At 51.8% G+C, this 27,123-nt stretch overlaps 1 protein-coding gene across 3 annotated transcripts; it reads right to left on the bottom strand.

Annotated features, from left to right (window-relative positions):
• Window positions 1–3,076: 3,076 nt before the first annotated feature.
• Window positions 3,077–27,073, bottom strand: Cd5 (CD5 molecule). 3 transcript variants are annotated; one of them, XM_037204735.1, is made up of 11 exons: window positions 26,913–27,071; window positions 16,072–16,110; window positions 11,971–12,279; window positions 11,519–11,581; window positions 10,714–11,055; window positions 8,078–8,365; window positions 6,844–6,969; window positions 6,206–6,259; window positions 5,120–5,239; window positions 4,433–4,523; window positions 3,077–3,315 (listed from the first exon to the last, which is right to left on the bottom strand). In XM_037204735.1, exons 1-11 carry the CDS (start codon window positions 26,962–26,964, stop codon window positions 3,309–3,311), a joined length of 1,491 nt encoding a protein of 496 aa, XP_037060630.1. In that variant the 5' UTR covers window positions 26,965–27,071; the 3' UTR covers window positions 3,077–3,308. The 3 variants fall into 3 exon arrangements, with proteins under 3 accessions (XP_037060630.1, XP_037060623.1, XP_028740072.1); XM_037204728.1 differs by having other exon boundaries at window positions 3,077–3,486; window positions 26,913–27,068; XM_028884239.2 differs by lacking the exon at window positions 3,077–3,315 and adding an exon at window positions 4,799–4,808 and having other exon boundaries at window positions 4,436–4,514; window positions 26,913–27,073.
• Between the last annotated feature and the right edge of the window lie 50 nt (window positions 27,074–27,123).

A 27,123-nucleotide genomic window follows, 5' to 3' on the forward strand; every position in this document is an offset into this window, starting at 1 on the left:
TGTGGCGGCTCCGATGAGTTTGAGAGCGGATACGGCTGCTTGGGGGCAGGGACTTCTGCAGCCTTAGTCTACAGAGCGCCTTCCATCTGTGGCCACCTCTTGATTCCCCCCGCCTACCCCACTTCTCCCTAGGTCTTGGCTCTTTCTAGTATTTTCTTCCCTGTTGTTTTTCCTTACCTGTTTCCTGAAGCCTGGAATGCTTGCTTTGTCATAGGCCACGTGCATGGCCACTCAGTTCCACCAGGGGGCGCCTGCGCCTCAGTCCAGGATGGGAGGTAAGTGTTCTTGTCACGCAGTCAGTCTGGCTGTGGTCTGTTTTCTAATGGGCTTGCAGAGTCTGCTGGGAGGGACAGGGGATGCCGAACGAACTGTCTCTGGGACCAAGTAGCCTTCTGTGGGCTGGGCTGCATTCCCCACAGCTTCCTGTGGAAGCTGCTGCAGGGTGGTTATTCTGAAGGTGGGAGACCAGGTTCCCGACCGGTCCTCAGGTCAGCTGTCTGCCTTTTCTGCCTGGCAAGGGACAAAGGTAGATTGCCTGTGGCAGATGCCTAGAGGTGCTAAGAGTCACCACGATTGTGACATGTGTCTCCTAGGGTCCTCTCCACAGCCACCCTAGCCCTTCTAGCCCCAGTTTTAAAAGGAGGGAGACCTTGGAAGTGGTGCAGTGACCAGGTTGCACATGGAGATGGGACTTGGGTTTAGATCTACACAGTCCCAGGGCTGCACATGCCTTCGTGGTGCTAGAAGTCCCCAGGACACATGGGTCCCCAGCTTCAGTTTGATTTATTGCCTGTCACTGCCAGCTGTACTTGATTGCCTGGTAGGAGCCCAGGGCTGGGCGCACTCGATGTCGGAGCCAGATAACGGTGACAGCTCTTTGGGAATGAGTTGTAGATCTCACCGCAGCAGTTTAGTCGCCCGCCTCGAGAGTGGTGGCAGCCGGGGTGGGGTGGGGGCAGGGCCAACTTTTCTAAGAAAGGACTTGGAGAGGCACGTGGTCTGGTCACTGCATGAGGCACCCTGGCTCTCTTCCCTTCCTTCCGGCTGCAGAGCTGAGATGCATCGCACACTGTCACAGGCCCTCCCTCCTCCCTCCTGTGAGAGAGACATCTACCACATCACACAGTGACGGGCTCTGAGCATAGAATGGGGCTGGAAGAGACCTGGCCTGGAGACCCCCTCACTGCCTGGGGAGAGCTTTGAGATGTCCTAGCTCTGAGGCAGGGATTGCTGCCTGGTCGTCTAAGGGAGCTTCCTGGTTGGCTTTCAGCTTTTTTGAGCTACTGTGAGGAGAATGTACTAGAATTCGCTTGTACACAGGGGCCTTCAGAGGTTGTCCAGTAACAGTTAGGAAATGGGCAGGAAGGTGGGGGCCTAGGAGTAGGAGGGTCAGACCCTACTCTGTTCCAGTGGGCTGTGATGTAGAATGGACACTCGACAAGGCAGCCCAGGGCAACCTTGGTGGCTGAGGGAGATGCTTGCCATGCATTCTCCAGTGGAGGAGCAGTGCTGGCCTGGGAGCCTGGGGGTCAGATCCTCCAGCTGAGCCTGGAACTTGACGAGAGCCATAAGGAATGATACTGTTCCTACTGGGCTGTGTGACCGAGCAGGTCTTGGTGGGACATACCGCCCAGGCCCACTAGCTTGAGAGTTTTATGTGTGTCCCTATACGGAGGACGAGGTTGACGTTCGTTCTCCCTCAGTCATTCTCCACCTTCTTTTTCGAGACAGGGCCTCTCACGGCACTTGAGCTCTCTGACTGAGGTAGGCCAGGCAGCTCTAGGGGTCCACCTGTTCCTGCCTCTCCAGTGCTGGGACTTTAGGTGTTTGCCGCTGTGCCCAGCTTTTTACGTGGGTGCTAGGGGTCTGAAGCCAGGTCCTCGTGATTGCATGACAAGCATTGTGCTGACTGAACCATCTCCTGAGCTAAACAGTCTTCTAAAGGTTCCTTTTCACTAAACTTTCTGGTGTGTGTGTTTCCCTGCAAAATAGGCTGTGGAAGCTTTAAGCCACTGGTGGGCAAACAAAAGAAAGGCACCTATGGGAGATACTGGCTGCCTTGGATCCCCCTTCTTTCTAGTAACACCCTCTTAGCTCCCTTTGATAGGGTCCCTCATCCCAGTAGGTCTGAGCAGATAGGTAGTAGTCCCTGTTTCTGGGTTCCTAGCATGGTGAGTGGCAGATATGTGACTGTTGGAACAGGCCTGGGGCTGGAGAGATGCCTGAGGGATTAATAGTGAACACTGTTCTTGCAGATGACCAGAGATGACCAGTGCTCATACTGGTGCCTGTCCAGTTTAAGGGATTCTGGCCTTGTACATTTCCACACAAAGACGTGCCTATCTACACATAACTAAAAATGAAAAGAACTGAAGCCTGGGTGGGCAGGGGGTGTTGTAGGAAGGGAGAGTACTGAGCAAACTTTTCTAAATGATGGTGCCTATAGCTCCCTGGTCCGCCTCCCACTTATTCTAGTGACTCCTCTTTGCTTTCCCAGAATTGGCTGCTGTGGATGGATCACTGATACCTGTGTGCCTGAAGGCTTCATGACCAAGGCACAGCCTATCCCTGGGTTAGACCTGGGGGCTCCTGGTAGATGCCTTCCCCTTGCCTGTAGTCAGGGAGACTCCAGATGGTCTCAGATCTGAAGAACAGAGGAAACTGTTTGAGTTGAAGGGAATTATTTAAACCCTAGGAACATACCAGCCCTGTTCTCCAACTCCTCGGTTTGAAGGTTAGCTGAAAATATCTGAGCTGGGGATTTCTAACCTTGTGAGGAATAAAAAGCCTAATGGATGAGGATTGGCTGGATGTCCCTTTCTGCTGGGCTCTGGTGGGGGCAGGGTACCAGTGCTCTTGCTGGCCAGCAAGCCTTGCCCTCTGGAGGGGAAGGCCTCTTTGGATGAGGGATGGAGAAGGTGGAAGGCAGGGAAAACCAGCTTCTCTTTGGCTCAGGTGTGCAGCCCGTGGCTGGTGGCTACACAGGAATCGTAGGTCCCTCATCAGAAGGATCTGGAGGGTGGAGCTCTGGACACAATACTGTAGTACTCAAGTTCTTGGGAAGTAGAAAAAAACATTATTTACAAAGAATATATTAAAATTACACTTGAGAAATAAACTCCCACGCAGGTGTGCACTGCCTCGTCCGTCATTCTTTCACGGCGTCGGAGTCTGAGAGAAAGCCGACTCCACTGGTCCCTGCTCCCCAAAGGATGGCAACTCCTCTGGATACTGGAGTCTTTGGTTGGAAGGACTGGCTGCTTCTAGGCTCTGTTGAGTGTTGGCACTTGGAGGAGGCAGCCGGGCTGTCACGGTCTGGGAGGATATAGGAGCTGGTCTGACATTGCAGGGCCCAGGGTCTTTTCCAAAGGACCTTGGCCTCTGTCCAAGTTCTGGCTGCAGTGGAAATAGGGGTGGCACTCCAAGTGTAAATGGTTCCTCAGGACAGAGGGGACCTACTTGGCCTTTTGTTGCTGGTTCCACATTCTGTGAGATGAAAGGACACATGTCAGAGCATAAACACTGGCACTGTGGAGGGGAGCCAGAGACATGGGGCATGCATCCTTGCTTTGGGCTCATCTGGGGAAGCTGCTGCCCTGTGCCTGGAAGTTCTCCCTGCTAGAGGCGCAGTGGGTCTGAAGGGTGTGATTTATCACCAGCCCTTAGGGGTCTTGGTGCTGTGTTATGGGAGTACGTGTGTGCACTTGCATGCGGAGCTCAGAGGACAGCCTTAGGGTCATTCTGGAGGCACCTTCTACTTTCTGTTGGAGACAGGGTCAGCCATTTGGCCTGGAACTTTGTCACACAGGCTAAGCTAGCTGGCCAGCAAACTTACGGGGCGGGCTGTCTCGTCTCCGCCTCCGCCTCCACCTCCCATCACATCACGCCTGGGATTACGAAGTTCATACCATGACACCCAGTTGGGTTTTTTGTTGTTGGTGGTGGTTGGTTTTTTTTTTTTTGCTTTTGTTTTTCTAAAATATGGATTTAGGATGTCGAACCCAGGTCCTCTTGCTTGTACGCCACTACTGTGCTGGCAGCGCTCTCCCCGGCTTTCTCGGGGATCTCTTCTGGTGGCTTTTCATGATGTAACTTTACAGGATGCCTTTAGAATTACTGATTCTTCTGCAGTTTGCCCAGGTGGCTCCGTCCTCTAGATTGTGAGGTGGGGTGGAGTGGGGTTGTCTGTCTGTCTGTTCTGAGACAGGGACTTGCTATGTATCTCTGGCTGGCCTGGAACTAGTTATGTAGACTGGGTTCACCTCGGACCTGTGACTCTGCCTCCTCAGTGCCTGCCTGACAGACCTGGCTCTTCCCCTTTACAGGAAACAAGCTGCTTGGCCCTGTTGTCCCTTACGGACAGCGGAGAGGCTGGGGCCCCAGGGCTGAGGGCAGGTCCTGGGTGCCAAGCACCAGGCAGGGGCAGGCTCACCTTTTACAGTCTCTGCGCCACGTGCAGGTCGTAGTCGCTGTCAGAGGAGTTGTCAGGCTGGGTGGAAGAGCGGTGAAGGGCCCTTCCAGAGCTGGAGAGAAAAGACTGATTGGAGAAGGCCTGGGGGCCACACAAGGCCCCAGGAGCTGCGTGGGTTGCAAGATCACAGAGACTCTCTGAACTGGTGACAGCCCTGTATCAGTTTTGATCAGACTGGCCAAGTGTTCGCTAATGATGCTAAACTCCAGACCCCCTGGGACTTAATTGTGAGTGCCTGTGAGGAGCCAAGTATTGGAGGCTCCTGTGGACCACTTAATGGCTCTGTCCTGCCTCAGAGAGAACCGAGGGGCTCATTTATCATCCAGCCCCTCAAGGCCTGCAGGCAAACAGGCCCATTAGGTCACAGCAAGGCTGGGGTTAATGGCATCCATCCAACTGCATTCTTCTCTCTAGATTAATGTTTCAAGGTCTCCAAGGGAAAGCAGAGGCCTCTGAAGGCTGTGTTCCTGCCACCGCCCTGCTGGGACCAGCTGTTAAGCAGGCGGTTTCATCCTCCACCCCCTGGAGCCTCCCTTTCCCTCTTTGGACAAGCACAAAACTTCAAGGTTAGCACACACACACACACACACACACACACACACACACACACACACCGGCCCCCCGCCTCCACCCAGTCCCCCCCCTCACCTGGATAAGCAGACAGGTGGGAGTTCCTGGGAGGCTGGCTGTATTCGTTGTCCACATGAGAGGCTGTTGGGTTCTCAACCTGGGACCGGACAGTTGCCGTGTGGCTGCGATGGAAAGACACTAAACAGGCACAGGAGGCCAGTGGCATTGTTAGAACCGATGTGCTGTCCTTCCCGAGCAAGATGCCATAGCTTAGCTTCCTGTCTCCATGAGGTCACGGGATGGGGTAGTACATTTCTCCCCCTCCTTTCTGTCTGGGGAGATTCATGCCTGCAGGGTCAGCCTTAGGCTTTCAGAGCAGTCTGACTGGTCAGGAGAGGCCTCCAGTTGCTCAGTCAGCCATCACACTCTTACCCAGCAGGGCGCTGGGGCTCAGATGCTAGGGAGAGGCACTCCTGTGCGTCAGGAGCTGCAGGCCTTTATATTACTATAAACCAAACAGAATTTTCTAGAAAGATCTGGGCCTGGACATGGAAGGGGAGAGAAATAGAGTGCATGCTTCCATCTATTGGTGTAGTTCTGAATATGGCTAGGAGAGAATGAAGGCTGGGGGTGGGGGTGGAGGACTGGCAGAATCGGTATATTCTAAAACCGGCACTCTGAAGTTGTTCTGTGCTTAAAATCAACTTGGCTAGTCCTTGGTCATGTCTCCCCACTTTGAAGAGGAGCCATACAAAAGGTTCTTGTAAGTCCTGAACTAAAGAACTGCATAGCTTTGCTAAACCCTTTTTACAACAGAATGACTAATCCCCACGAACGTCAGTCTGTCAGTCATCAAGTTGGGGAAGGCTGCCCTGGAGGGGTGAAGGCTGTGGGGGCCTCTGCTTAAGTCAACCACAAAGCAAGAGAGCAGAAATACCATGGTGTCTGAGGCTCAAGAGGCAGAATGTAGAGAACCACTTGCCCCTAGAAGAAGCCTCAGCCCTCTCTGGTGTGGGTCCATCTGTTGGCCACAGTCACACCATAGTGAAATGTGGTGAAGAGCTGAGTCCTCTGGTAGCTGCTGGTCTGCTGTGCTCAGCAGAGACCTTGACTTCTGTGGCCTAAGTCCTGGGCTGAGGGAGACCCACCTCTGAGGACACTTACTGCTCTGGTTCACTCCGGTGGGACCAATCCACTGACGCTGCTTCTTCTGACGGACTGGACAACAGACAGGAAGCTCATGAGGGCCAGATGATGGTAGAGGAGGGGAGGTTGTGGACAGGGAGGCAAGACTGCTGGGGACCCCCACTGCCTCACTTTCTAACTGACTAGGGAGGGAGATGGGAGCCACTGGGTGCCCATAGAAATGACCACAGGGTTTATTTAGAACCAGAATTGATAACCCTAGAGGGCAAAAGGGACCCAAGACTGCTTGCTCTGTTCTCCTTCATCCTTGTCTGCCTTGGATAATTTCTCTAAGGTCTCAAGGCCAGGGAGGCAAGCCCCTTCATTTATAAAGTATGCAGCTGTCCATTCAATAAATGGGGAAACTGAGGCTCAGATAGAGGCAGTAGTCAGGCCATTGGTAGATGTGGAGCTGGACTTGGGCTACATCTTGTGACATCAGAGACTGTGCTGATTACCATGTGGCCACAGTCTTTATCAACTGCAGTAGGCTTTTGCCAATCTGGGGGCCAATCAGAGGATACAGTTTGTCCTGACTTTCTGATAGGCAGAGAGGGGCCAGTGGGCAGCCGAGGGAGCTGGGTGGTAAAGGAGGAAGGCTTGGGTTTGGCGCCTACCTTTCTTCACCAGCTTCCTGTAGATCAGAGGCCCGCACATGACCAGCAGCACCACCAGGAGTACAAGGCTCAAGATGATGCTGGCCACAGTGCCTGCGGCCAGGCCCGCTGGGTTTGGGTCTTGGCCTGGACAAGAGGAGTCTTAAATCAGCCTCAGCCCTGGGGAGCAACTCGGAGGGCAGCAACTGCCTGGATTCCCCTGGTACCTTGGCACCTCCTGTGGACTCACCGGTGCGTTCAGAGGGGGGCTGTCTCTCTGGCCATCTTGAGGAGTCTTTGCCACCCATACATTCATCTGCCACTTACTACCTTCAGTGACCACCACTCTTGTTATCAACTGTTAACTTTTTATCTTTACTGTTAGGACTAATCAACTTCCCATTATCTACCATCAGGAAGATGACCATACATGACCACATATCAAGAACCAGCCAGCCTTCTATCTATTCAACCATCCATCATCCATCCATCATCCATCCATCCATCCATCTATCCATCCCTTCATCGACACCTTCATCCATCCATCCATCCATCCATCTGCTTATGTAGCTATCATCCATCTATCCATCTACCTATTCACTGACCCATCAATTCATCTGCCTATGCAGTCATCTAGCTACTCATTTGTCTGTCTGCCTTTCTGTCCATCTGTCCACTGACCTATCCATCCATTTTTTTAAAGATTTATTTATTTAATATGTACACAGAAGAGGGTGCCAGATCTCATTACAGATGGTTGTGAGCCGCCATGTGGGTGCTGGGAATTGAACTCAGAACCTCTGGAAGAACAGTTGGTGTTTTTAACCTCTAAGCCATCTCTCCAGCCCTATCCATCCATTTATACACTCATCTATCTACTCACCCATCTACTCCCACATTTATGTCACCCACCCATGTACCTGTCTCTCTTTTACCCATTATTCAATTACACTCCTGTAGTGAACATGTTCCATCCACTCCCTGATTTTCTAGCTTGCACCCTGGAGAGCAGGAGATAGAAGGGAAGGGAGAGTTCTGGCATCTGCCAGTGGCCTGACAGTGATCCGTTTGGGCCTTGCCTGGTCCACTCATCCTTGCTATCTGATTCTTGCTTCCAGAACCCCATTTACTGTCTCCTTTCCAGGAGCTTTTATCTCTCTTTCAGATCTGTTCTTTAGAGATGCGCTCCCTGACTAGGTCCTAGAGGAAAAGTTTCTAACCGCTCTCCACCCACGGAGGGCTGCAGTCAACTCACATGTGACGAACACCCTCTTGCAGGGTTTTTTTTTCTGAAGCTGGTAACACCGAGACAGCTTTTCCTGGGTACAGACGAGCCCCGGGGAGGTCTTGTCAGCATCCAGCGCATGGAAGGAGATGAGGTCGCCACATTGCTGCTCCTGACACAGCTCCTCCCACCGTGCCGGACCCCTGGCCACAGAACTGTCGCACAGGGCAGTCCATTGTGATCCCTGGCGCACCTCAGCGATGCCCTCACACACGCCGCTGCCCCCCACCAGGCGGCTCTGAACCTTGGGCTGGAAATCTGCAGAGGGGAAGTGATGGTGAGGTGGCAGGCCTGGGGGCCTTGGCAGTGATGAGCACTTCAGGGAAGATGCTGTCCTTTTCAAGAGCCCCTCCTGACCTCTTCAGCACTTCCCCTGAGCAAGCTCTGTTCCCTGGGGGCCTCTGGGCAAGTGGTGGGTGACAGCTATCTCAGGACAGCGGTGGCAGAGGAGCTGGCAGGGGGGTCGTGCCTTTTTACCCTCTTGCCATTCCTTAGGAAGAGGGAGGGCTTTCTAGAAGGAAGAGACAGACCTGGGGACCAGGAAGAGCTGGTGTACTTCATAGGTGGGACAGAACCCAGGAATTTTGCTGCCTGGGCCCTGAACCCTGTAGGATTAGGCTTTTGGCAATGAGGCCAGGTGCCTGGAGAGGTATTCATGTCTGCTAATCAGGGTGGTGCTTGGGAATCTGTGGCAGAAGCTACTACGCTTGATTTAAAGTCAATAGTGAGCTCATCATCTTTGGCTAGTTTCCATGGCAACATCCACCTTCAAAGCCCTAGTGAATCTTCTATTTAGAAGAAACTTCAAAGCAAGACCCTGGGCATGGCTTTTGCAGGTTGTAGCCTGCATGAGAGCTTGAGGGTTCATAGCTGAGGGGTAGGCGGGACTGGAGCCAGCCACGGGCCTCTCATCTGAGCCAGAGAACCTTGGGGACAATTTATATAAGGTGTCCAGTGGAGTGGGCTGTGCTGCTTGTAGACCTTATAGTCCAGAGCCATGCATCCTATATTTGGGTAGGAATCCTGAGGACCTGCTGAAACCGGCTCTTGTTGGGAGTGTGGGGAGGGGTGAGACTGTCTCCAGGTGACATGGGTGGTGCCTGTCTAGGACCACACCTTGAGCAGACCAGGCTTAGAAAATAGGCTCTGGATTGACACTGCTTGGGGGCAGATCTCAGCTAGTGCTCTGTGATACCAGGAAGAAGCTGAGCTTTTCTGAGCTCTTCCCTATGGAAAAAGAGAGAAACAGTAGTTCCCACTCCCAAGGCGGGGATGAAAACTGAAAGATGCCCAGCACCAAGTAGTCTGGTGGGAACAAAATCCAGAATGCATCAGGGCACTTCTGGTGACCCGGACCCACCCCTTCCCAGGCGGGGCAGTTATTCTGTCTTGCTTTGGGCTGTGGTTTCTTCTACTCTGTCCCCAGTCCTGGTTTGGGCCCCTAGAGTCTCACAGGTTCAGCTTTCCCCCTCTTCCCACTTCAACTGCACCTGCACCGGCGCTGCAGTCTCTCTAACTGCACCGGCACTGCGGTCTCTCTAACTGTACCGGCACTGTGGTCTCTAACTGCACCGGCACTGCGGTCTCTAACTGCACTGGCACTGCGGCCTCTCTAACTGCACCGGTACTGCGGTCTCTCTAACTGCACTGGCGCTGCGGTCTCTAACTGCACTGGCACTGCAGTCTCTCTAACTGCAACGGTACTGCGGTCTCTAACTGCACCGTACTGCGGTCTCTCTAACTGCACCGGCACTGCGGTCTCTCTAACTGCACCGGCACTGCGGTCTCTAACTGCACCGGTACTGCGGTCTCTAACTGCACCGGTACTGCGGTCTCTCTAACTGCACTGGCGCTGCGGTCTCTAACTGCACTGGCACTGCAGTCTCTCTAACTGCAACGGTACTGCGGTCTCTAACTGCACCGGTACTGCGGTCTCTCTAACTGCACCGGCACTGCGGTCTCTCTAACTGCACCGGCACTGCGGTCTCTAACTGCACGGGCACTGTGGTCTCTCTAACTGCACCGGTACTGCGGTCTCTCTAACTGCACTGGCGCTGCGGTCTCTAACTGCACTGGCACTGCAGTCTCTCTAACTGCAACGGTACTGCGGTCTCTAACTGCACCGGTACTGCGGTCTCTAACTGCACCGGGCGCCGCTCAGGACTCAGGAAGAGCATCCTTTCAGGGGCTGCCTCTGTAGCTGTGCTCTGAGCTAGCCCTTAGGGACCTCCCATGCCTTACGATCTCTCCAGCCTCTTTTCTGGTGATTTGAAAACTCCTTGTTGGTAAAGGCTACCTCTCCAGTTGCCCCTAGGCCTTTACCTAAACCTCAGTTTCAAAGCCTTGGCGCCTCTTCCTGCTAGGATCCCAGCTGACTCCGCTTCTCCAGATGGTAGCTCCTTTGGGCTGGCAGGGGTGGCCTTGTAATACCTGAGCACCACCTAATCTAACTTGTCCTGTTTAGAGAAGGCCATGAGCTCAGGCCTCAACGTCTCTTTCATCCCCATCAGGCCTCTCATAAAATCTGGACATCTGAATAGGGGACCCCACATCCCCACTCCAAGGCAACAGATGGCCTGATGGAGTGTGCTCAGTTTCCAGCTTACCGGAGCAGATGACCGACAGCGCCTGGCCGCCCTCCTGGGGCGACATTTTCTGGAAGCACTGCCGCATCGAGGCACAGCTCGCATTCCGTGCCTCCCATCGAATTGGCAAGGGTTTGGGGTCTGTCAGCTCTTCAGGAGCTGGTGTTCCTGCCGCCTCTGGCTCTGACATATGTGCCAAGAAAGATCCGCACTGCAGAGCATCACAGATGAGGTTCCCCAGGCCCAGGGGCCTGTCCTTGGCCTTGTAGAGGATGGTGCCACCTCTGCTGCCGTTGTAGAATTCCACCACACCCGCGCACCTCAGGCTCCTGTGTCCTGGCACCAGCTGCACTCTGGGCGGAGCTGGAAGGGGAAGGCATGTCTGAGTGTGCTTGGCTTTCGGAATGCCTTGCTGCTCAGCACCAACATGTGAATGCTTGGGAGGTGGGGGTCCCAGACATTGCATAGGACACATCTGAATCTTTTCCACTGGGATTCACATGTAACCGGGCCTCTTGGTTTTTGTTTGTTTTGGTGACTCAAAGAATTTAATTAGGGCTATTTACAGGAACATGCATACCTTACCAGTGGCCATAGCACTGAAGAAAATGTCTCCCCCCACACCATTAACTGTTTATACTTCCTCAAGGAGGGGTGAAGTTCATGGGTCCCACCTCCCTCCATTAAGGAGTGTTGACTACCTAATCTTGTGCAGGTAATCACAGCTCCTGTGAGTTCAAGAGTGCAATGGCTATGCCATACCGGGTCCTTGGGTCTTTATTGTCTGGTTCAGTCCCTTCCCTCTCCTGCCCAAGAACCCTCTTACCTGTGGGCTCTGGCGTGGTGGTGGGTGGGGTAGTTGTGGGTGGAGGTGTCGTCTTCTGGGGCTCTGGAATGAAACACACAGACGAGGGCGGGAAGTGGGGAGCAGAGAGAAGGAGGGGGGACCTGGGGTGGTGACAATGTGAAGACACGGGGCTTGTGACCTCAGTGCCACTTGTTGGCAAGCTGACTGCCCCCCGCATCCTGCCTCTCAACTCCCTGAGAGGTGGCAGTCCTACACATCACAGCCAGGAAGAGGGAGGCCCGAAGGATAAGGTTGGCATTTGGCAGAGCCCGGTCCTGTTTTCAATCTTGCCAGCCAGACGCAGCACCTTTTGGCTCACCCCTTACCCAGGCCCTCTCCTGCCCATAGTCAGGGCACTGTAAACTGGGAAGCCCTTCTCATCCCCTCACCCTCGCAGGCCTCAGCCCAGGGTGCCACACGGCATCACCCACCTTGGCAGATCAGGCTCAGTGGAGGGCACCTGGCTGGTGAACTTTTGCTGCTGCAGTTGGAGAAAGACAACGGGGGTCCATGGCAGAGGACCTGATTCTGGGGTGTGTTCCATGAAGACACGTGGTGGAAGACCAAGGCAGCGCTGCATCCCAGCCGCTGGCACAGTGCAGAGGCCTCCTGGGGGATTCTCCAGTGGTCCTGGCTCCAGCCCCAACTGGAACTGCACACAGTGCTCCTCACGCTGCCCCTCTGGACCTCCAGCATACCCTGACACTTGGAGTTGGAGCCACTTAGTGTCACCTGGAGACCTGGGGGGTCAAAGAGGTAGTGGGAGGTGTCAGGGGATGGAGGAAGAGCTTTCCTCAGGGCCTTAGCTCTTGCTTCCCCTTCTGAGTTCCCCTCTTTTAGAACGCTACAGAGGCTTCCTAGAAACTCAGGCAGGGCGCTCTGTTGGCCCTACGCTGCAGCTCAGAGTTCTGAGCTTGAGGGAACCTTGGAGCTGTGGACAAAATGTTCTCAGCACTTTCTGTCCAGCACAATCCCCTCAATCTTGGAAATTCAGCTTCCTAATATGTGGTGTGTGCTTGTGTGTGTGTGTGCGTGGCTTATGTCAGGGGTCAGAGGTCAGTTTTTAGTGTCATTCCTCAGGACCTAGCTGTCTATCTTGTTTTTTGAGACATGGTCTCTCCCTAGGAGTTGGACTTACCAATTCATCTAGGGCTGCTGGCCAGCAAGCCCTTGGAATTTGCCCATCTCTTCCTGCCTAGCATAGAGATTACAAGTGTCCACCATGCCCTGTTTTTTTTGTTTTGCTTTTTTTCTAATGTGGACTCTGGGGATTGAACTCAGGTCCTTGTGCACAAGTACTTTACTGGACTGAACCATCTTCCCAACTCTTTCTCCCAAGATCTTTCTGTTTTAGCATTTAAAATCAGTTGTATTAGCTGGGTGTGGTGGTACATGTCTGTAATCCCAGCACTTGGCAGGTGGAGGCAGGAGAAATAGGAGTTCAAGGTCATCCTCAGCTACATAGTGAGTTTGATTTGAGGACAGCCTGGGTTATAGGAGAGCCTGTCTCAACAAATAAAACATCAAAAATCAATTGTGTGGAGGCACAATTTTCATGCAGTGAAATACACTCATTCTAAGGGTTCTGTTCTGTGGGAGTTGACAAATATCTACAAGCACACAGCCGCTCTGTGATCTAGATACAGAGTCTGTCCATCATCTAGACACTTCCTGCTTGCTCCTCGGCAGCTAGTTCATTTCCCTGGCTCCAGCCTCAGGCAAGGACTGCCCGGCTTTTTGCCATGAAAGATTAGTCCTGACTGCTCTACAGGGCGACACAATTGAATCAAATCACAGAGCATCATTTGCTATGGCCTTTTGCCCTCTACGGATATTTGAGGCTTATGTGTGTTCTTATGTAGATCAGTAATTCATGTCTTTTTTTTTTTTTTCTAACTTTGGAATAATATTTCATTGTGTGAACTTTCCCCATTTCTTTTTTTTTTTTTTTGGTTTTTCGAGACAGGGTTTCTCTGTGTAGCTTTGCGCCTTTCCTGGAACTCACTTGGTAGCCCAGGCTGGCCTCGAACTCACAGAGATCCACCTGCCTCTGCCTCCTGAGTGCTGGGATTAAAGGCATGCGCCACCACCGCCCGGCATCCCCCATTTCTTTTCTATGTATCATGTGGGTTGTTTTGCTAGCTGTGAATCAAACTGCTGATAAATTTACATGTGCAGGCCAGCATGTGGGCTTGTAGTTCCATTTCTCTTGAGTAAATACCTTACAGTGAAATTCTTAGGTTACAGGCAGGCTTGCAGCTTTGTTATTTCATAGAGCTCCATGATGGGGAGAGGAACAGAGGATATCTAGAGGTGCCCCTGGGGACCCATGGAAAGTGCTTCTAGGACTGCCCCTTAGGTATTAGAATCCACAGATACTAAAGTTCCTTATGTAAAATGGTCTAGGATAAGGCAAGGTGGCACATGCCTGTCATCCCAGTGCCCAGGATGAAAGACAGAGGATCAGGGGTTCAAAGTCATTTTTGGTGAGTTTGAGGCCAATCTGGGCCATACAGTTCTCAAACAAACAACAAACAAACAAGCAAACAAAACAACCCCCCCAAAAAGGGTGATGGGGCTGGAGCTGGAGGTGTAGCTCAGCGGTGGAGTGTGTGTTTGGTTTGGGATTTTTGTTGTTGTTAGGGTTTCTCTGTGTAGCCCTGGCTGTCCTGGAACTGGCTCAGTAGACCAGGATGGCCTTAAACTCAGAGATCCACTTGCTTCTGCCTCCCGAGTGCGAGGATCAAAGGTGAACACCCCCACCCCCACCCCCAGCTGAGTATGTGTTTAACATACTCAAGGCCCTGAGTTGCATCCCCAATGCTATAACAACACACAACATGGCAGAGTGTCTGCCTCTGACCCACACACGTCCTTTGTGTGCTCTCATCTCTAGGTTTTTTAGAATCCTAACACAGTTCGAAACTATGTCAATGGCTGGAATTCTGTACTCTTTAGGGAACATGGACAAGAAAGGTATCTGTATGAGTCCAGGACAGATAGGCCTCTGTGTGTGTGTGTGTGTGTGTGTGTGTGTGTGTGTGTGTGTGTGTGTACACGCGCGCGCGCGCCAGAGAACAACTCTGGGCATTTTTCCTCAGGCACTGTCCACATTTTTTGAGACAGGGTTGGTTTCCCAGTGGCCAGGAGCTTAGCAGGCTAATCTGGTCAGTGAGTCTCAGGGGCATGTCTGCCTCTGCCTCCCTCCATAGTGCTGTGATTACAAGGGCATGCCACCATGTCTGGATTTTTTTTTTTTTTTTTTTTTTTTTTTTTTTGAGTTCTGGGGACCACTCTCTGGTCCTCATGATTGCGAGGTAAGCATTTTACACCCTGAGCCATCGCCCCAGATCCTGTCTTCATTTTTGATCTTCACTTGGTTGAAGCCACAGATTCTGTGTTCTCCGTCTCTCTCTCGGTCTCTGTGTCTGTCTCTCTGGGAGGATATGCAAGACAGCAGTAAACACAGTCGTTCCTTGGGGGGTTGGGTGAAGGGAGGGCAGGGGAGCTGCCGATCTCGTCATCGGAAGCCTCGAGCTGAGCAAATGTATTACTTACTATTTATTCACTTATTTATCCAGGACCACATCTAAAAATGAAAAGCATTCTCGAAGGCGTCCTTGGCTTAGAGCCACTGGCCAGGCTGCCTTTTCCTGCCCATGGAGAGGGAAGGGCTATGGCTAACTGAGGTCACTGGGCTCGCTGGGTGCAGAGGACTGGTCCCACATCTAACTATTGCAGATACTTCAGACAGCAAGTGACTTACGAGAGCCTGAATGCGGGGCATCGTGCAAGGGCCCAAGTCCTGACCCAGGGCCTGCGAAGGCCCCTGAAGCGGCATGGTGGCTTTACAAGACTGTCATTTCTCTCCAGATAAATTCAGCACAGTGTTATCCTGGTTAGTGCTGAGATGGGACTGTGGTACATGAATACAGAGTCTGTCAATGTCAAAGATGCTTGGGGCTGGGATACAGTTTGTCGGTAGGGCACTCGCATAGCTTGTACAAGGCCCCGGGGTTCACACCAAGCGTGGAGAACTAAATTAACATGCACCTTCACTGTGGGACTTCTCAGGGCCCTCACTAGGCCCGTGTCCACTGCCAGTCCCCAGTAGGAGATGCTGTGGGGTCCGCCCTTTGCCTGATTGAGAAACGGTGACCTCTAAGATTGAGGTGTAGACACTCGGCTCTTTGCAACCTAACACAACCTTTCCCACAGCCTATCTGCAAGTGTCCATGACCACGGAGGACCAGAGAGGAAGCAAGGCTTTGTGAAGTACATTTGTGGGTGGGTATGTTTCCTGCCCGCAGAATGGGGCGGGGGGCATGCTAGCTAGCTTTCACGTGGTGCTTTATGGCCATGAGAGGTGCCACCTGTATGTGTACTGGCATGCTGGTGTCTCTGTGTTTCCAGGAGGTGGGGTTCACGTGGATGGAGGAGGCAGTTTTCTAACAGGCAGGTCCTCGTGTAGCGCACGAAGCTGCCGCCCCGCTGTCTCCCTGCCCCACTTCCCTTCCCACGCTCCTCCTTACCTGAATCACCCCCTTGGGACTGTCCATGGCAGAAAGCAACTGTGGAAAGGAGAGAAGGAGGTCAGAATGTGAAGTTCCCCCTTTTCCCTCTGCTCCAAGGGGCAGCAGTGGTCCTGGCTGACTGTCCACCCCACCCCACCGTCAAGGAGATTCCAGGGCAGCGATTTTCATGCTGTAGTTTAGAACCCGAAGTGGATATGGAATCAATTTCATGGGTTGCAGCCATCGATTCTCTCTCTTTCTAAAATTTATTTTCTCAATGGAGACACAAGCAGAATTGATTTTTCTTTAGTGCACAGTTCTGTGAATGTTAACACATACCACGTGCATGACCCCCATCACAATCAAGATACACACCAGCTCCATCGCCCACAGGGACGCCTCACTCTGTCCCTTTATAGAAATGCAGGCATTCCTCTTCTTAGGAAGAAAATGGAACAGAGTAAAGGATGGCACCACATGCCGCCATTGGGAGGGTGGGAATTGCTTTGGAGCACAACGATGCCGAGGAGAAGGCCCAGTCAGTAAAGCGCTTGTCTTGTTCAGTCCCAGAGCCCGTGTATAAAAACCAGACATTGCGCATGCGCTTGTCATCCTAATCCTAATTCTGGGGAGCCAGAGACAGGCAAATCCCTGGGGACCATGGCTAGCCAGTTTGGCCTCAGGAAGATGTGGGGCAGGAACCTTTGCTCTTCCTCACCTGTCACCCCTGACCTCTCTCTCAGTCCTCTTCCTTTCTGGTTCTGGCTCCCCCGTGGGGACTGGAAAAGCCACCATGAGAGGGCCACTCACTTGGCAAAGCCACGAGGCTGAGGTGCTGAAAGTGGAGTCTCTGGGGACGGAGACATTTAGATCTGCCCTTTGCTGCTGCGTGACTCGGGGCTGATGTTTAGTCCTAGACGGGCTCTGGGTCAGCAGGTCAGCTCTGTTATTCCTGCCTGTGGGCACGGGAAGCAGCTTCTTCTATCTTAACCCTTTAAACCTCAGTTTCCCCATTCACCGTGTAGAGTGGGTTATGCTGAGAGATGGAGGGGGCCCCTCTATGTGAAGAGCTTAACCCACTGCCTCCCAAGTCCAGCTCGGTGCTCATAAACGGGGTTGCTGCTGTGTGGGTGGGGCAGGTGTGGCCACAGACTTCTGCGGGAGCTTTCCCGGTAGGAGGATTCAGAGGGCTTGCCCGGGAAACATGGAGGGCAGACCGCAGAGTTCTCGATCCGCTGCACTCATAATGAATATCAGACACTTGGCTAGAGGTAGTCAGGGTCTAGGTTGTGGTTGCCTCTGGCTAGCTCCCAGCTACTCACTTGCCACTCCAAGATGCCCAGTTTGGGGATTCAGAGGCTACCATGATTGAGCTCCTGACCTTGAGCAGCCAGACTCAGAAACCCCTGGGGCAGGGACTGGTTTTGACGATCCCAGGCTCTATGGGTAGACACCACACAGACAGCATTGGTCCTGCTCAGAGAATGTCCTTAGGGAAGACTGAACAATTGACACCAACTGCCATTCTAAAAAGGAGAGCCGGGTAAAAGCGTTTGTTATGCAAGCCTGATGACCTCATCTGTAATCCCAGCACTCCCACGGCAAGAGTGGCAGAGACAGAACCACTCAGAAGCTCCAGGTCCAGCTTGCCTGGAATTCACAGTGCAGCAGCAGAAATGAGAGACGTCGCCTCAATGAGGTAGAAGGAGAACTGATTCCCAAAAGCTGTCTTCTGACCTCCGTGGCACATACACCCACACCAATAATAATGATAATAATAATAATAATAATAATAATAATAATAATAATAATAAATTGAGACAGGAAAGCGATCTGTTGAGAGACGGTGGCTGTGCATTCCAGGGTGGGGTCCGTTCTGTTTGACCCACACATGAACCGTGTTTTCCCTTCCCTCTCCATCACCATCGCTATTACCATGACCACGATCATCATGCAGCTACCACTACCATCACCACTATCGGGGACTATGGGGGTCCAGCCCCTCGATAGTTCCCTCCCAGAGTCCGGGAAGAATCTACAACCAGCTGATAATTAATCTTTGATGAAAAGAAATGAATCTATGTACACAAGACTCCTAGTTCATACACTTTATTAATTCTGTGATAGTTCTCTCTCTACACAGCTTCTATTCTGCTCTCATGTCTAGCTCCTTTCTTGCTTGATTTCTCTATATTTATCTACTGTCCCCTCTAGGTTTTATCTTAATTCCTTCATCTAGTTCTGTCCCTTCTAGGTTCTCATCTATCTAGTTCTTTCCCCTATCAGCTCCTCTCTCATCCCCTTCTCTCTCATCTGGCTCTTCCTCATCTTGTTCTTCCCCATCTGGCTCTTCTTCATCTTTCATCTCGTTCCTCTAGTCCTCTCTTCTAGCCCTTCAATCTAGTTCTTCCCCATCTCAGTTTGTTCCTCTCAAGTTCTTACCCATCTAGTTCTTCCATTCTCTTTTCTCTTCTCCGACCTGTGCCCTGGAAGTCCCGGTATATAAAGGGAGGGTTGGAGCTAAATTGTGAAAAGCTATTACTTAACGTCCACCTCTCCTAGGCGGTGTCTCCTTGTGGAATTTACCGTAAGTCAGGAGAATTACATATGGGCTGTTATCATTGTTAGTCCTCGGAAGTTGGGCGACCACCTGGGTGGTGTTTCCTGTAGTCCTTGAAAGTGGCTAAGGGAGATATCTGATTCCAGAGAAGGCCTTTCCTGAGGCTGTTCTCCAAATACCTGGAATGTGTATGTCCAGAGAGTGATCAGTCCACACTGTTAGTCCTTCTTAGGGGAAAGTCAATTGGAAAAACTATGAAGGCACACATGATTTTCATAACAGAATACAGCTGATATATAACAAGCCAAGTAACACCAAAAACTCCTTGGAATTTGGCTTCCTCTGGAGGAATTCCCTGATCCCTCCAGGTAGTGACTTTGCCATAACCAGCTGAGTTCTTATGATGTACTCCTGCAGCCTGCAGCACACCACCAATGCTATCACCATTATTCTCACTACGGCCACCTCCATCTCTGCCAGCATCACCGTTACCACTGCTGTTCTCACTATCGGCATCTCCACCACCGTCACCATCACCATCGTTATCACATTATCTCCACCACTGCTGCCGCCACCACCACCTGCCCACGCCCACCATCACTACCACCCTCATCTCTGCCACCGTCACCATCATCATCATCACTACTGTCACCAGCACGTTCAGTTTTCACTCTTCTGGGAATTTTCAACTTTAATTTCTCAATTCTCTCCACTGTGCCATTTGATAGATGTTATTGCTCTGGTCCCTGTTTGATAGTGGAAACTAAGAGGTGAATATCTTGCTTATACAGCTAGTGGCCAAGCTGTGTGCTGTGCTCTATTTTACATCAATTCCGGCATGTTCCAAGCAGTCAAGGTAAAATAAATGTGTCACAGATAGACATAGCACTGGATCAGCTGTGTGATGTTGGCAGCTCACTGAGACTCTCTGAGCTCAGTTCACTCCGTCTATAAAGTGATGAAGTTCAGTTTCATTTCCTTCACTTGCCTCTTGGCCTAACGGCGCGTAACCTCCAACCTGTGTTTCTAATGAGTCTTAGTGTCTGGCCGAGCAAGATTCGTGGCATGCTGCTTCTTTGCCTGCCCAGGGATACTCAGGCTTTTCTTTGTCCACAACCCATTGTCATTCATTTTGCTGCTTCTCACACAAACCCACAAACACCCTGCTAGGCCTGAGCCCTGCAGGCTGTGCTCAGCGTCTCCCTAACTCCTCTGGAGCCACACTTCACCCCTGCCCAGTCTCTTCTGAAACTCCTGGAGCCAACCCCAACCCAGGACTCTGCTTGGAGACCTGGAGGCTGCAGGGTCGTAGGGTATGGAAGCATTACACCATCTCCTCCTCTACCACCCACACCTCCCCTCCAAGCTGCTGGGACAGCATCTAAGGATTCCAAGGCCCTTTCCTCCCCTGGCTAACATCCTTCAAGCTCCCACAGTGTCCCCACAAAAACCTTAACAAAAGAAGACACTGTCCCTAGCCCCAGTCTCTTGTCTCCACATCGATTAAACCCAATCATTTTGAGCCTGCCTAAGCTCAAAGGACTTAGAAAGGGTCAGAGGAATCCTTTAGAGCTGCTCTGAGACATCTCCCCCTTCCTCCTGCCCTGAGTACGCCTATGATGCTCACTGTGGCTCCTTGTGCTGCATCCCACAGGCTACATCTCACCACCAGTGAGTTTTATTAGCTCCAGGCAATGCTTAATGGTTTTTTCTTTTCTTTTTTTCTTTTTTTGGGAGTGTGTGTATGCAACTTTCAAGATTCCTTTTATTTTGCTTTTAAAATAAATCTGAATGAAGCTTCAGATGGTTTTGACAATCAGGGAACCTGGCTGTGGGCTGTGTCGGAATCACCAGGGTCTCAGCCAACAGTCTATACTTTTATCTTTTGATTTGCTAGAGCCGAGGGGCCCTGCTTTCTCCCTGTGTCTCCTGAGCCCCGGCTTTAGGCACGTGATGTTGTCCTTAGCGAAACACACACATTCCCACATTGAATGGGATGCATCAGGATTATAAGTAACCTCCTGTGACTTCAAGTTGCCATCGTGGTTTTTTTTTCTTTTCTTTCTTTCTTTCTTTCTTTTTTTTTTCAAGACGGGATTTCTCTGTGTAGTTTTTTTGGTGCCTGTCTTTTGGTGCCTCTGTAGACCAGGTTGGCCTGGAACTCACAGAGATCCTTCTGGCTCTGACTCCCAAGTGCTGGGGTTAAAGGCGTGCACCACTGCTGCCTGGCTTCAAGTTGCCATCTTGTACCAGACCTGTTTGCCAGGAATTTTAAATATTTTCTGGATTTTGGGGATGGCTGACAAATGTTCGTGGTCCTCTGCAATGGACCCCCTCACTGGCAGCCAGGCTGCCACTGTTCACAGGGGTAGGTAAGATACTCTACAGGACAGAACCTGGTTCAGGGCACCTGGCGGCAAAGCCAAATTCAGTCCTCTTCCTCTGAGCAGTTCAGAGTTCCCGTCTGTCATTTGCTGCCTGGACATACTGGTTTAGCATCTGGTAGGCGCCAGGGTTCAGAGGGAGGGGCTGGGACCTTGGCAATAACAATAGTCACTCATCTATTGTGGTAGGTCTCCTGCTAGCGATCCTCTCGCATGGAGACCTATTTCTTGCCTAAAGCCTCAAATGAAGATGCTACTGTCTTGCTCCATAGAGAAAGACCCCCCCCCCAACACTGTCATGTAACTTAGAAATCAAATGACCTCTTTACCTCATAAACAGTGATCCCCTGACAGTTCATGGAGCCCCCCAAACCACAGCCATCAGTTTACACGAGAGGCTGCTAGCTTTGGGGAGGATGGTAGGTGTTCCTTCATCCCTCATCTCTGAATTGACTGACTTGGAAGGTTCTAGAAACCTCACTATTCTTTTTTCTTTCTTTCTTTCTTTCTTTCTTTCTTTCTTTCTTTCTTTCTTTCTTTCTTTCTTTCTTTCTTTCTTTCTTTCTTTCCTTTTTTTCTCTCTCTGAGACAGGATTTTCTTCTCTGTGTAGCCCTGGCTGTCCTGGCACTCAATTGTCAGCAAGACTGGCCTTGAACTCAGAGATCTGCCTGCCTCTGCCTCCTCAGTGCTGGCATTAAAGGTGTGCTCCAGCATGACCAGCTAAAACTCCACTTTTCTGGAATAACAAAACAAAACAAACGTTTATTAGTAGGGTTGCCCCTAACTTGAGGCTGTTAAAGCTTTCTGGAAACAGAGGTCAGAGGTCTCGGTAGAGCACCCGATGAAGCCTTTGGATGAAGCTGGTGCCTTTGGCTATGACCAATCTGCACACACTGCCTCTACCCCTGCCTGTCCAGGAGCAGCCTGGGAGACGGAGCGTGCACAAAGGGCAGTGGGTTCGGACTGAGGCAATAATCTCACCATTGTACTTGCTCCCGACAGCCTCCCACTCGTGTGTGTGTGTGTGTGTGTGTGTGTGTGTGTGTGTGTGTGTGTGTCGGGGGTCTTATGTAGCCCAGGTTAGCCTAGGCCTCGTTATGTCTCAGAGGATGGCCTTGAAACGCCCTGACCCTCTTGCCTTCATCACTCCCGTGCTGGGATTACAGACATGCCGACCTTCAAGTTTTGAAGCTCGGTACTGCAGCCCGATCTTGCCATCACAGCCCTATACAAATGGACTGTGTTTGCCTCCACATTCCGGTGGGAAAACTGAGTTCAGAAGGGATGGTGACTTGGCCAAAGTCACAAACTTAGCTGGAGGTAAGCAGCAGTGTGCCTCACACCCACCATCTGACGCAGCATGTGGGGTTCCTCTGGGTCCCCCATAGCCCAAGGGGACATGTGTATCGTGACCCAGTGCTGCCCCCAGACCTTCTCGAGAGTATGAGAAGCACACAGCTCATATAAAATGGAATATCTACATTTGGAAAACATCTGGATTCTGGAGCACGTCTGGCTAGATAGCAGAATGAGGACTCACAGAGGAGAGACGCTTCCGTTCTGCCTGGTTCTCCCGTCCATAGGCGGAAGCTGTGTCCTCCAGGAGGTCCTGAAGGCTCTCTCTCTCCTTCTGTCCATTGGACCAGCTGAGCCAACGGCCCTCTGCTAGATTCCCCAGCCCCAGCCAGTGGCAGGCTTGCTCACTTCCTTTGCCTATGTGTGAACATTTTCTCTTTTTGTAAGACCTAGCCTATGCAGGCACAGCATGTCCCCCATTCCCACCCAGCCCTCCCTTATCCTATTGCCAACCCATGAATGACCTTCTGGCACCCACAGACATACTATTGTTGTCTCAGACCCACCAGGGCAGAGAGCTTGTCTCTTTGTTTTCTGTGTATCCCTAGCACATAGTAGGTACTCGACCAGTGCTTGTTGTCTGGATGGATCCATGGAAACCACCACTATTATCTTTTGAAGTACAGCTACAGGCTCCTGAGATTCTGTCTCCTTTGGTTGTTTTTTTTTTTTGTTTTTTTGTTTTTTTGGTTTTTCGAGACAGGGTTTCTCTGTGTAGCTTTGTGCCTTTCCTGGAACTCATTCTGTAGCCCAGACTGGCCTTGAACTCACAGAGATCCACCTGCCTCTGCCTCCCAAATGCTGGGATTAAAGGCATGCGCCGCCACCGCCTGGCTTCGTTTGGTTGGTTTTTGAGACAGGTTACTCACTGTGTAACCCAGGCTGTTTTGGAACTTGTGATCTTTCTGTCTCAGCCTACCGAGGTCTAGGATTACCACTATGCCCAGGTTAGCCCAGCCTGTGTTATAGATGAGAAGACCAAGGACCAGAGACGTTCTTGTCACTCTGGGTAACTAAGAAGAGAGTGAATTAGCGATCCTTCCCTGCCCCGCACACCAACTGCACACACGTGCATGCATACCCATAAACAGAGAATTGATGCTCCTAGCTGTCCGCCCTGACTGAATTCTTGTCTGGTTACTCTAGGAAACCATCTGACCTCTTGGTGGAGCCATGTCCAGTGACCACAGGTCTAGTACCAGCCCCTGGCTTCCAGGATCAGTCAGGGTTCTGATCCTTTGTGCTTCGAGCCAAAGACAACCTCAGCTGTGTATCCTGGGATGGCAGCTCACAGCCTGCTCATAGCTAGCACATACCCAGACCCTCAGGCCCATCTTCCCCCCATGGCCTTTACCCTGTGGGGTGCCCTCTACTTGGGCCCCTCTTCCCTCCTTTCCCTGCCTAGCTGGTTCTTCCTATCACTTGGGTCTCAGGGTGACAGAGTAATGTCATTCCCTTCAAGAGGTCCTGTGCCTGCACAGTCAGGTCTCTATGCTGAGCAGGGCGGGGGGGGACGACGGGACGGGACGGGATGGGACACGGGACCCTCTCATGTGCTTAGGCTTCCAGACATGTGAGAATTTCAGGCACTGCTTCCAATACTTCCTTTGCCAGGTTCCCTCTGTGAGTTGGGCAGGCCACAGGCCGGGACGGCTGCCTTGGCTTCTGCTGCGGTAAAGAGCTGAGTATCTAACAGATGCTCAAAACAAATTGGCAGATGAATGAATGAGTGATTGAAGGAACAGCCTGTGCATGAAGAATGGGGGAGAAGATCTGGGGTGCGGTGAACACCTGGGAAGACCCCTCCTGACTCTGTCCTGCCTCGCTTTGCTTCTGGATGACTCTAATGTCTGCTGAGCACTATCTCCCCTACATGCAGGTCTAGACCTACTGAGAGTCAGTTCATTTAATCCCCATTAACGTCCACAGGGTACTATTAGTACTTCCTACTTACAGTAGATGAGACTGGGGCTTACCAAACCAGCCCAAGGTCCCTCAGCCAGGAGCGGCAGAGTGGAACTCAGATTGGTTTTTGGAGTCGCTGTGCAGTCAGCCCGGCTGTGCAGTGTCTGAGCTACGTCCTCAAGCCTCTTCAGTGCTCGAGGCTCAGAAAAATTTTAAGAGGGGACGGTGTGGGAACCCCTGGCTGACGCTCTAACACAGCCATGTCGTGCACATCTTCATTCCCCGGGCTTGGGGTGTCCCCAGCCCTGGACCTTGATCTCTGTGTATTTGCCGATGGAGGCTTCTCCTATAGCCATGCCCTGACATGTGGGAATGGTTTTGGGGACCTATTACCCCTTTGGAGGCAGTGGGGCTGTGTGAGGGCAGCAGTGCTGGGCCAGGCTCTCCATATTGCTTACCATCTGCTCCGCCTTGGGTTTGCCACTCCTGGGTCTCAGTTTTCCCTCACTGTAAAATGGGATGATGTGCCCACATACTTTCTGTACTATACTATTCAGGAGCTTATGGGGGGAAAAAGGCTTTAAAAGGATTTCATAAAATTCAGGCCTGGTGGTACAGGCCTGTAATTCTAGCTACCAGGGAGACTAAAGCAGGGGAATTGTAAGTTCAAGGCTCTCCTGGGGTATGGTGTGAGTTCAAGACCAGCTGGTCATTGTATGGAGAACCTACCTTTAAAAGCTTAGGGCTGGCCGGGCTGTGGTGGCACACGACTTTAATCCCAGCCCTTGGGAGGCAGAAGCAGGTAGATCTCTGTGAGTTCGAGGCCAGCCTGGGCTACAGAGTGAGATCCAGGACAGGCTCCAAAGCTACACAGAGAAACCCTGTCTCAAACAAACAAACAAACAAACAAACAAACAAAAAAATGGCTGAGGGCCAGCAAGATAGCTAAGTGGGAAAAGGTGCTCTCTGGCAAGACTAATGAGCCGAATTCCGTCTTAGGAACTCACATGGCAGAAGGAGAGAACTGATTTGTAAGTTGTCCTCTGACCCAGCAGGCGCGCGCGCACGCACGCGCACACACACACACACACACACACACACACACAGATAAATGTCTAAAAACATATTTTTAAAGTAAAAACTGTCAGAATCTTGCTCAGTGATAGCTTGCCTAGCATGTGATATGATGTGGTCCAATCCTAGGACCACAAAAATAACAGAAATAAAAATAAAATAAAATTGTGAGCTGTGCCCACCCCAACCCCCCCCCCACGGCACCATGGAATTACTTCCTACCTATAAACTCTAACAACACACAGGGACCATGTGCTCCCGGCCTTCAGATGATGCCCCTAGAGGGGGCGGGGTGAAGGTTTGCCTTCATCTTTTCTGGACTCTGGGTTCCGTGGGGCTGGGGTACCTGTCAGTCTTTTCAGGAGCTCACTCCAGGCCCAGTGGGGAACCTGGGTAAGTCTTAACTTCCCTGTGTATGGGTCTGAGGCTACAGGGGAGGGCTGGTTGGGGGGTGGTAAAGGCTTGGCTTCTGGGATCCTCAGGACCAAAGGGGCCACGGCAATGTCCTGGCAGTGTCCAGGAGTCTATCCAAGGCTTGTCAGAAGGCACTTTGTACCTCTTACTGTCATATGTACAAGGGTTGTGTTCATGGACATCCAAGCCATGGTAACATGAAGAGGGCATGTAGGGTCCAGGAGAGTACACATACAGTTCTCATACATGCACACATTCAAAATTCTCTCTCTCTCTCTCTCTCTCTCTCTCTCTCTCTCTCTCTCTCTCTCTCACACACACACACACACACACACACACACACACACACGCTTGCGCGCACACGCTCCCATCCAAACTCACACATTCCCGCACTCACTCACTCACTCACTGGTAGTTGTAGGTGCAGATTGGGTACCTGCAGCCTCAGCCTCTTCTCTGCAAAGCCATCTCTTCCTCTCCACCACACCTAGAACCCAGCAGCCTTCCCCGCCACACCTCTTGAGTAGCCAGAGACATCAGTTTATACCCCTGCTCCGACAGGTCGACATGCTGTGTATGGGAAGGTCTCATGATCAAACTTGGAGCCCAGGGCTTGGGCCTCCAGGCATACGTAACTCCCACAGCATTCCTCTGTCTAGTCAAGCGAATCTCCCCTTTCCTGATGCCACTGATGGCCCACCATCAGGGCCTCAGGTCTGGATCAAGATTCAGGAGTGGAAGACTCCTTTAGGACTGGCCCAGGGCTGCTGTTTGAGCTTGGCATCTACTCTTCCGCATCCTTATGAAGGGACCATTTTGCCTCAGCCTGCTCTGCCTGAGCATCCTCAATATCAGCTTTCTATTTCTGAGCGGCACACTGCACGGGGTGGCTGCATAGGCTGGGAACTAAATGCCCTGACTTCTAGTCCAAGGCTGAGGAAGACAGTGAGTCTCAACAATACAGAGAGAATCAGGCTGGGCAACGTTGGGGAAGAATGGGCACGCAGAGCCCAGCTGAGGCTGGGGAGTTGCCCTGGGCTCTGGGACCCTAAACCTCCCTGATATTGTACATGTGCCCAGAATCAGCCCTGGGAAGAATTGAGATCGCTCCCTGTACCCCAGTATGCCCAGGTATCGTGTCTGGCAGTACCTGGCAGAGACTCACCCAGTGTTCCCAGCAGGTATGCGGTAGTCAGCAGCGCTTGATGGGCGTCCATGGATGTGGCCTTCTGCTGCTTTGGCCTCAGTGAGCTCGGCAGTCAGCCTGTAAAGGTGTCTGTCTCGGTGTCTCACTCTCTGGGAGGGAGGGGGCACCAGCAGAAGTGGAACGGAGAAACACGGAGAGGCAGGCAGTGTGGGCCTACGTCACTACCATC

Source organism: Peromyscus leucopus, chromosome 1 (genome assembly GCF_004664715.2).
Source record: "Peromyscus leucopus breed LL Stock chromosome 1, UCI_PerLeu_2.1, whole genome shotgun sequence".
Classification (NCBI taxonomy): Eukaryota; Metazoa; Chordata; class Mammalia; order Rodentia; family Cricetidae; genus Peromyscus; species Peromyscus leucopus.

Bases quoted from the DNA above. Each gene is read 5' to 3' on its own strand.
- Cd5 (XM_037204728.1), bottom strand. From the start codon at position 26,964: ATGGACGCCCATCAAGCGCTGCTGACTACCGCATACCTGCTGGGAACA. The intron at 12,280-16,071 runs GTAAGGAGGAGC...TTGACCCCCCAG, and splicing joins GTCCCAAGGGGGTGATTCAG to GTCTCCAGGTGACACTAAGT. The intron at 4,524-5,119 runs GTGAGGGGGGGG...TTTTCTCTCCAG, and splicing joins CCACCTGTCTGCTTATCCAG to CTCTGGAAGGGCCCTTCACC.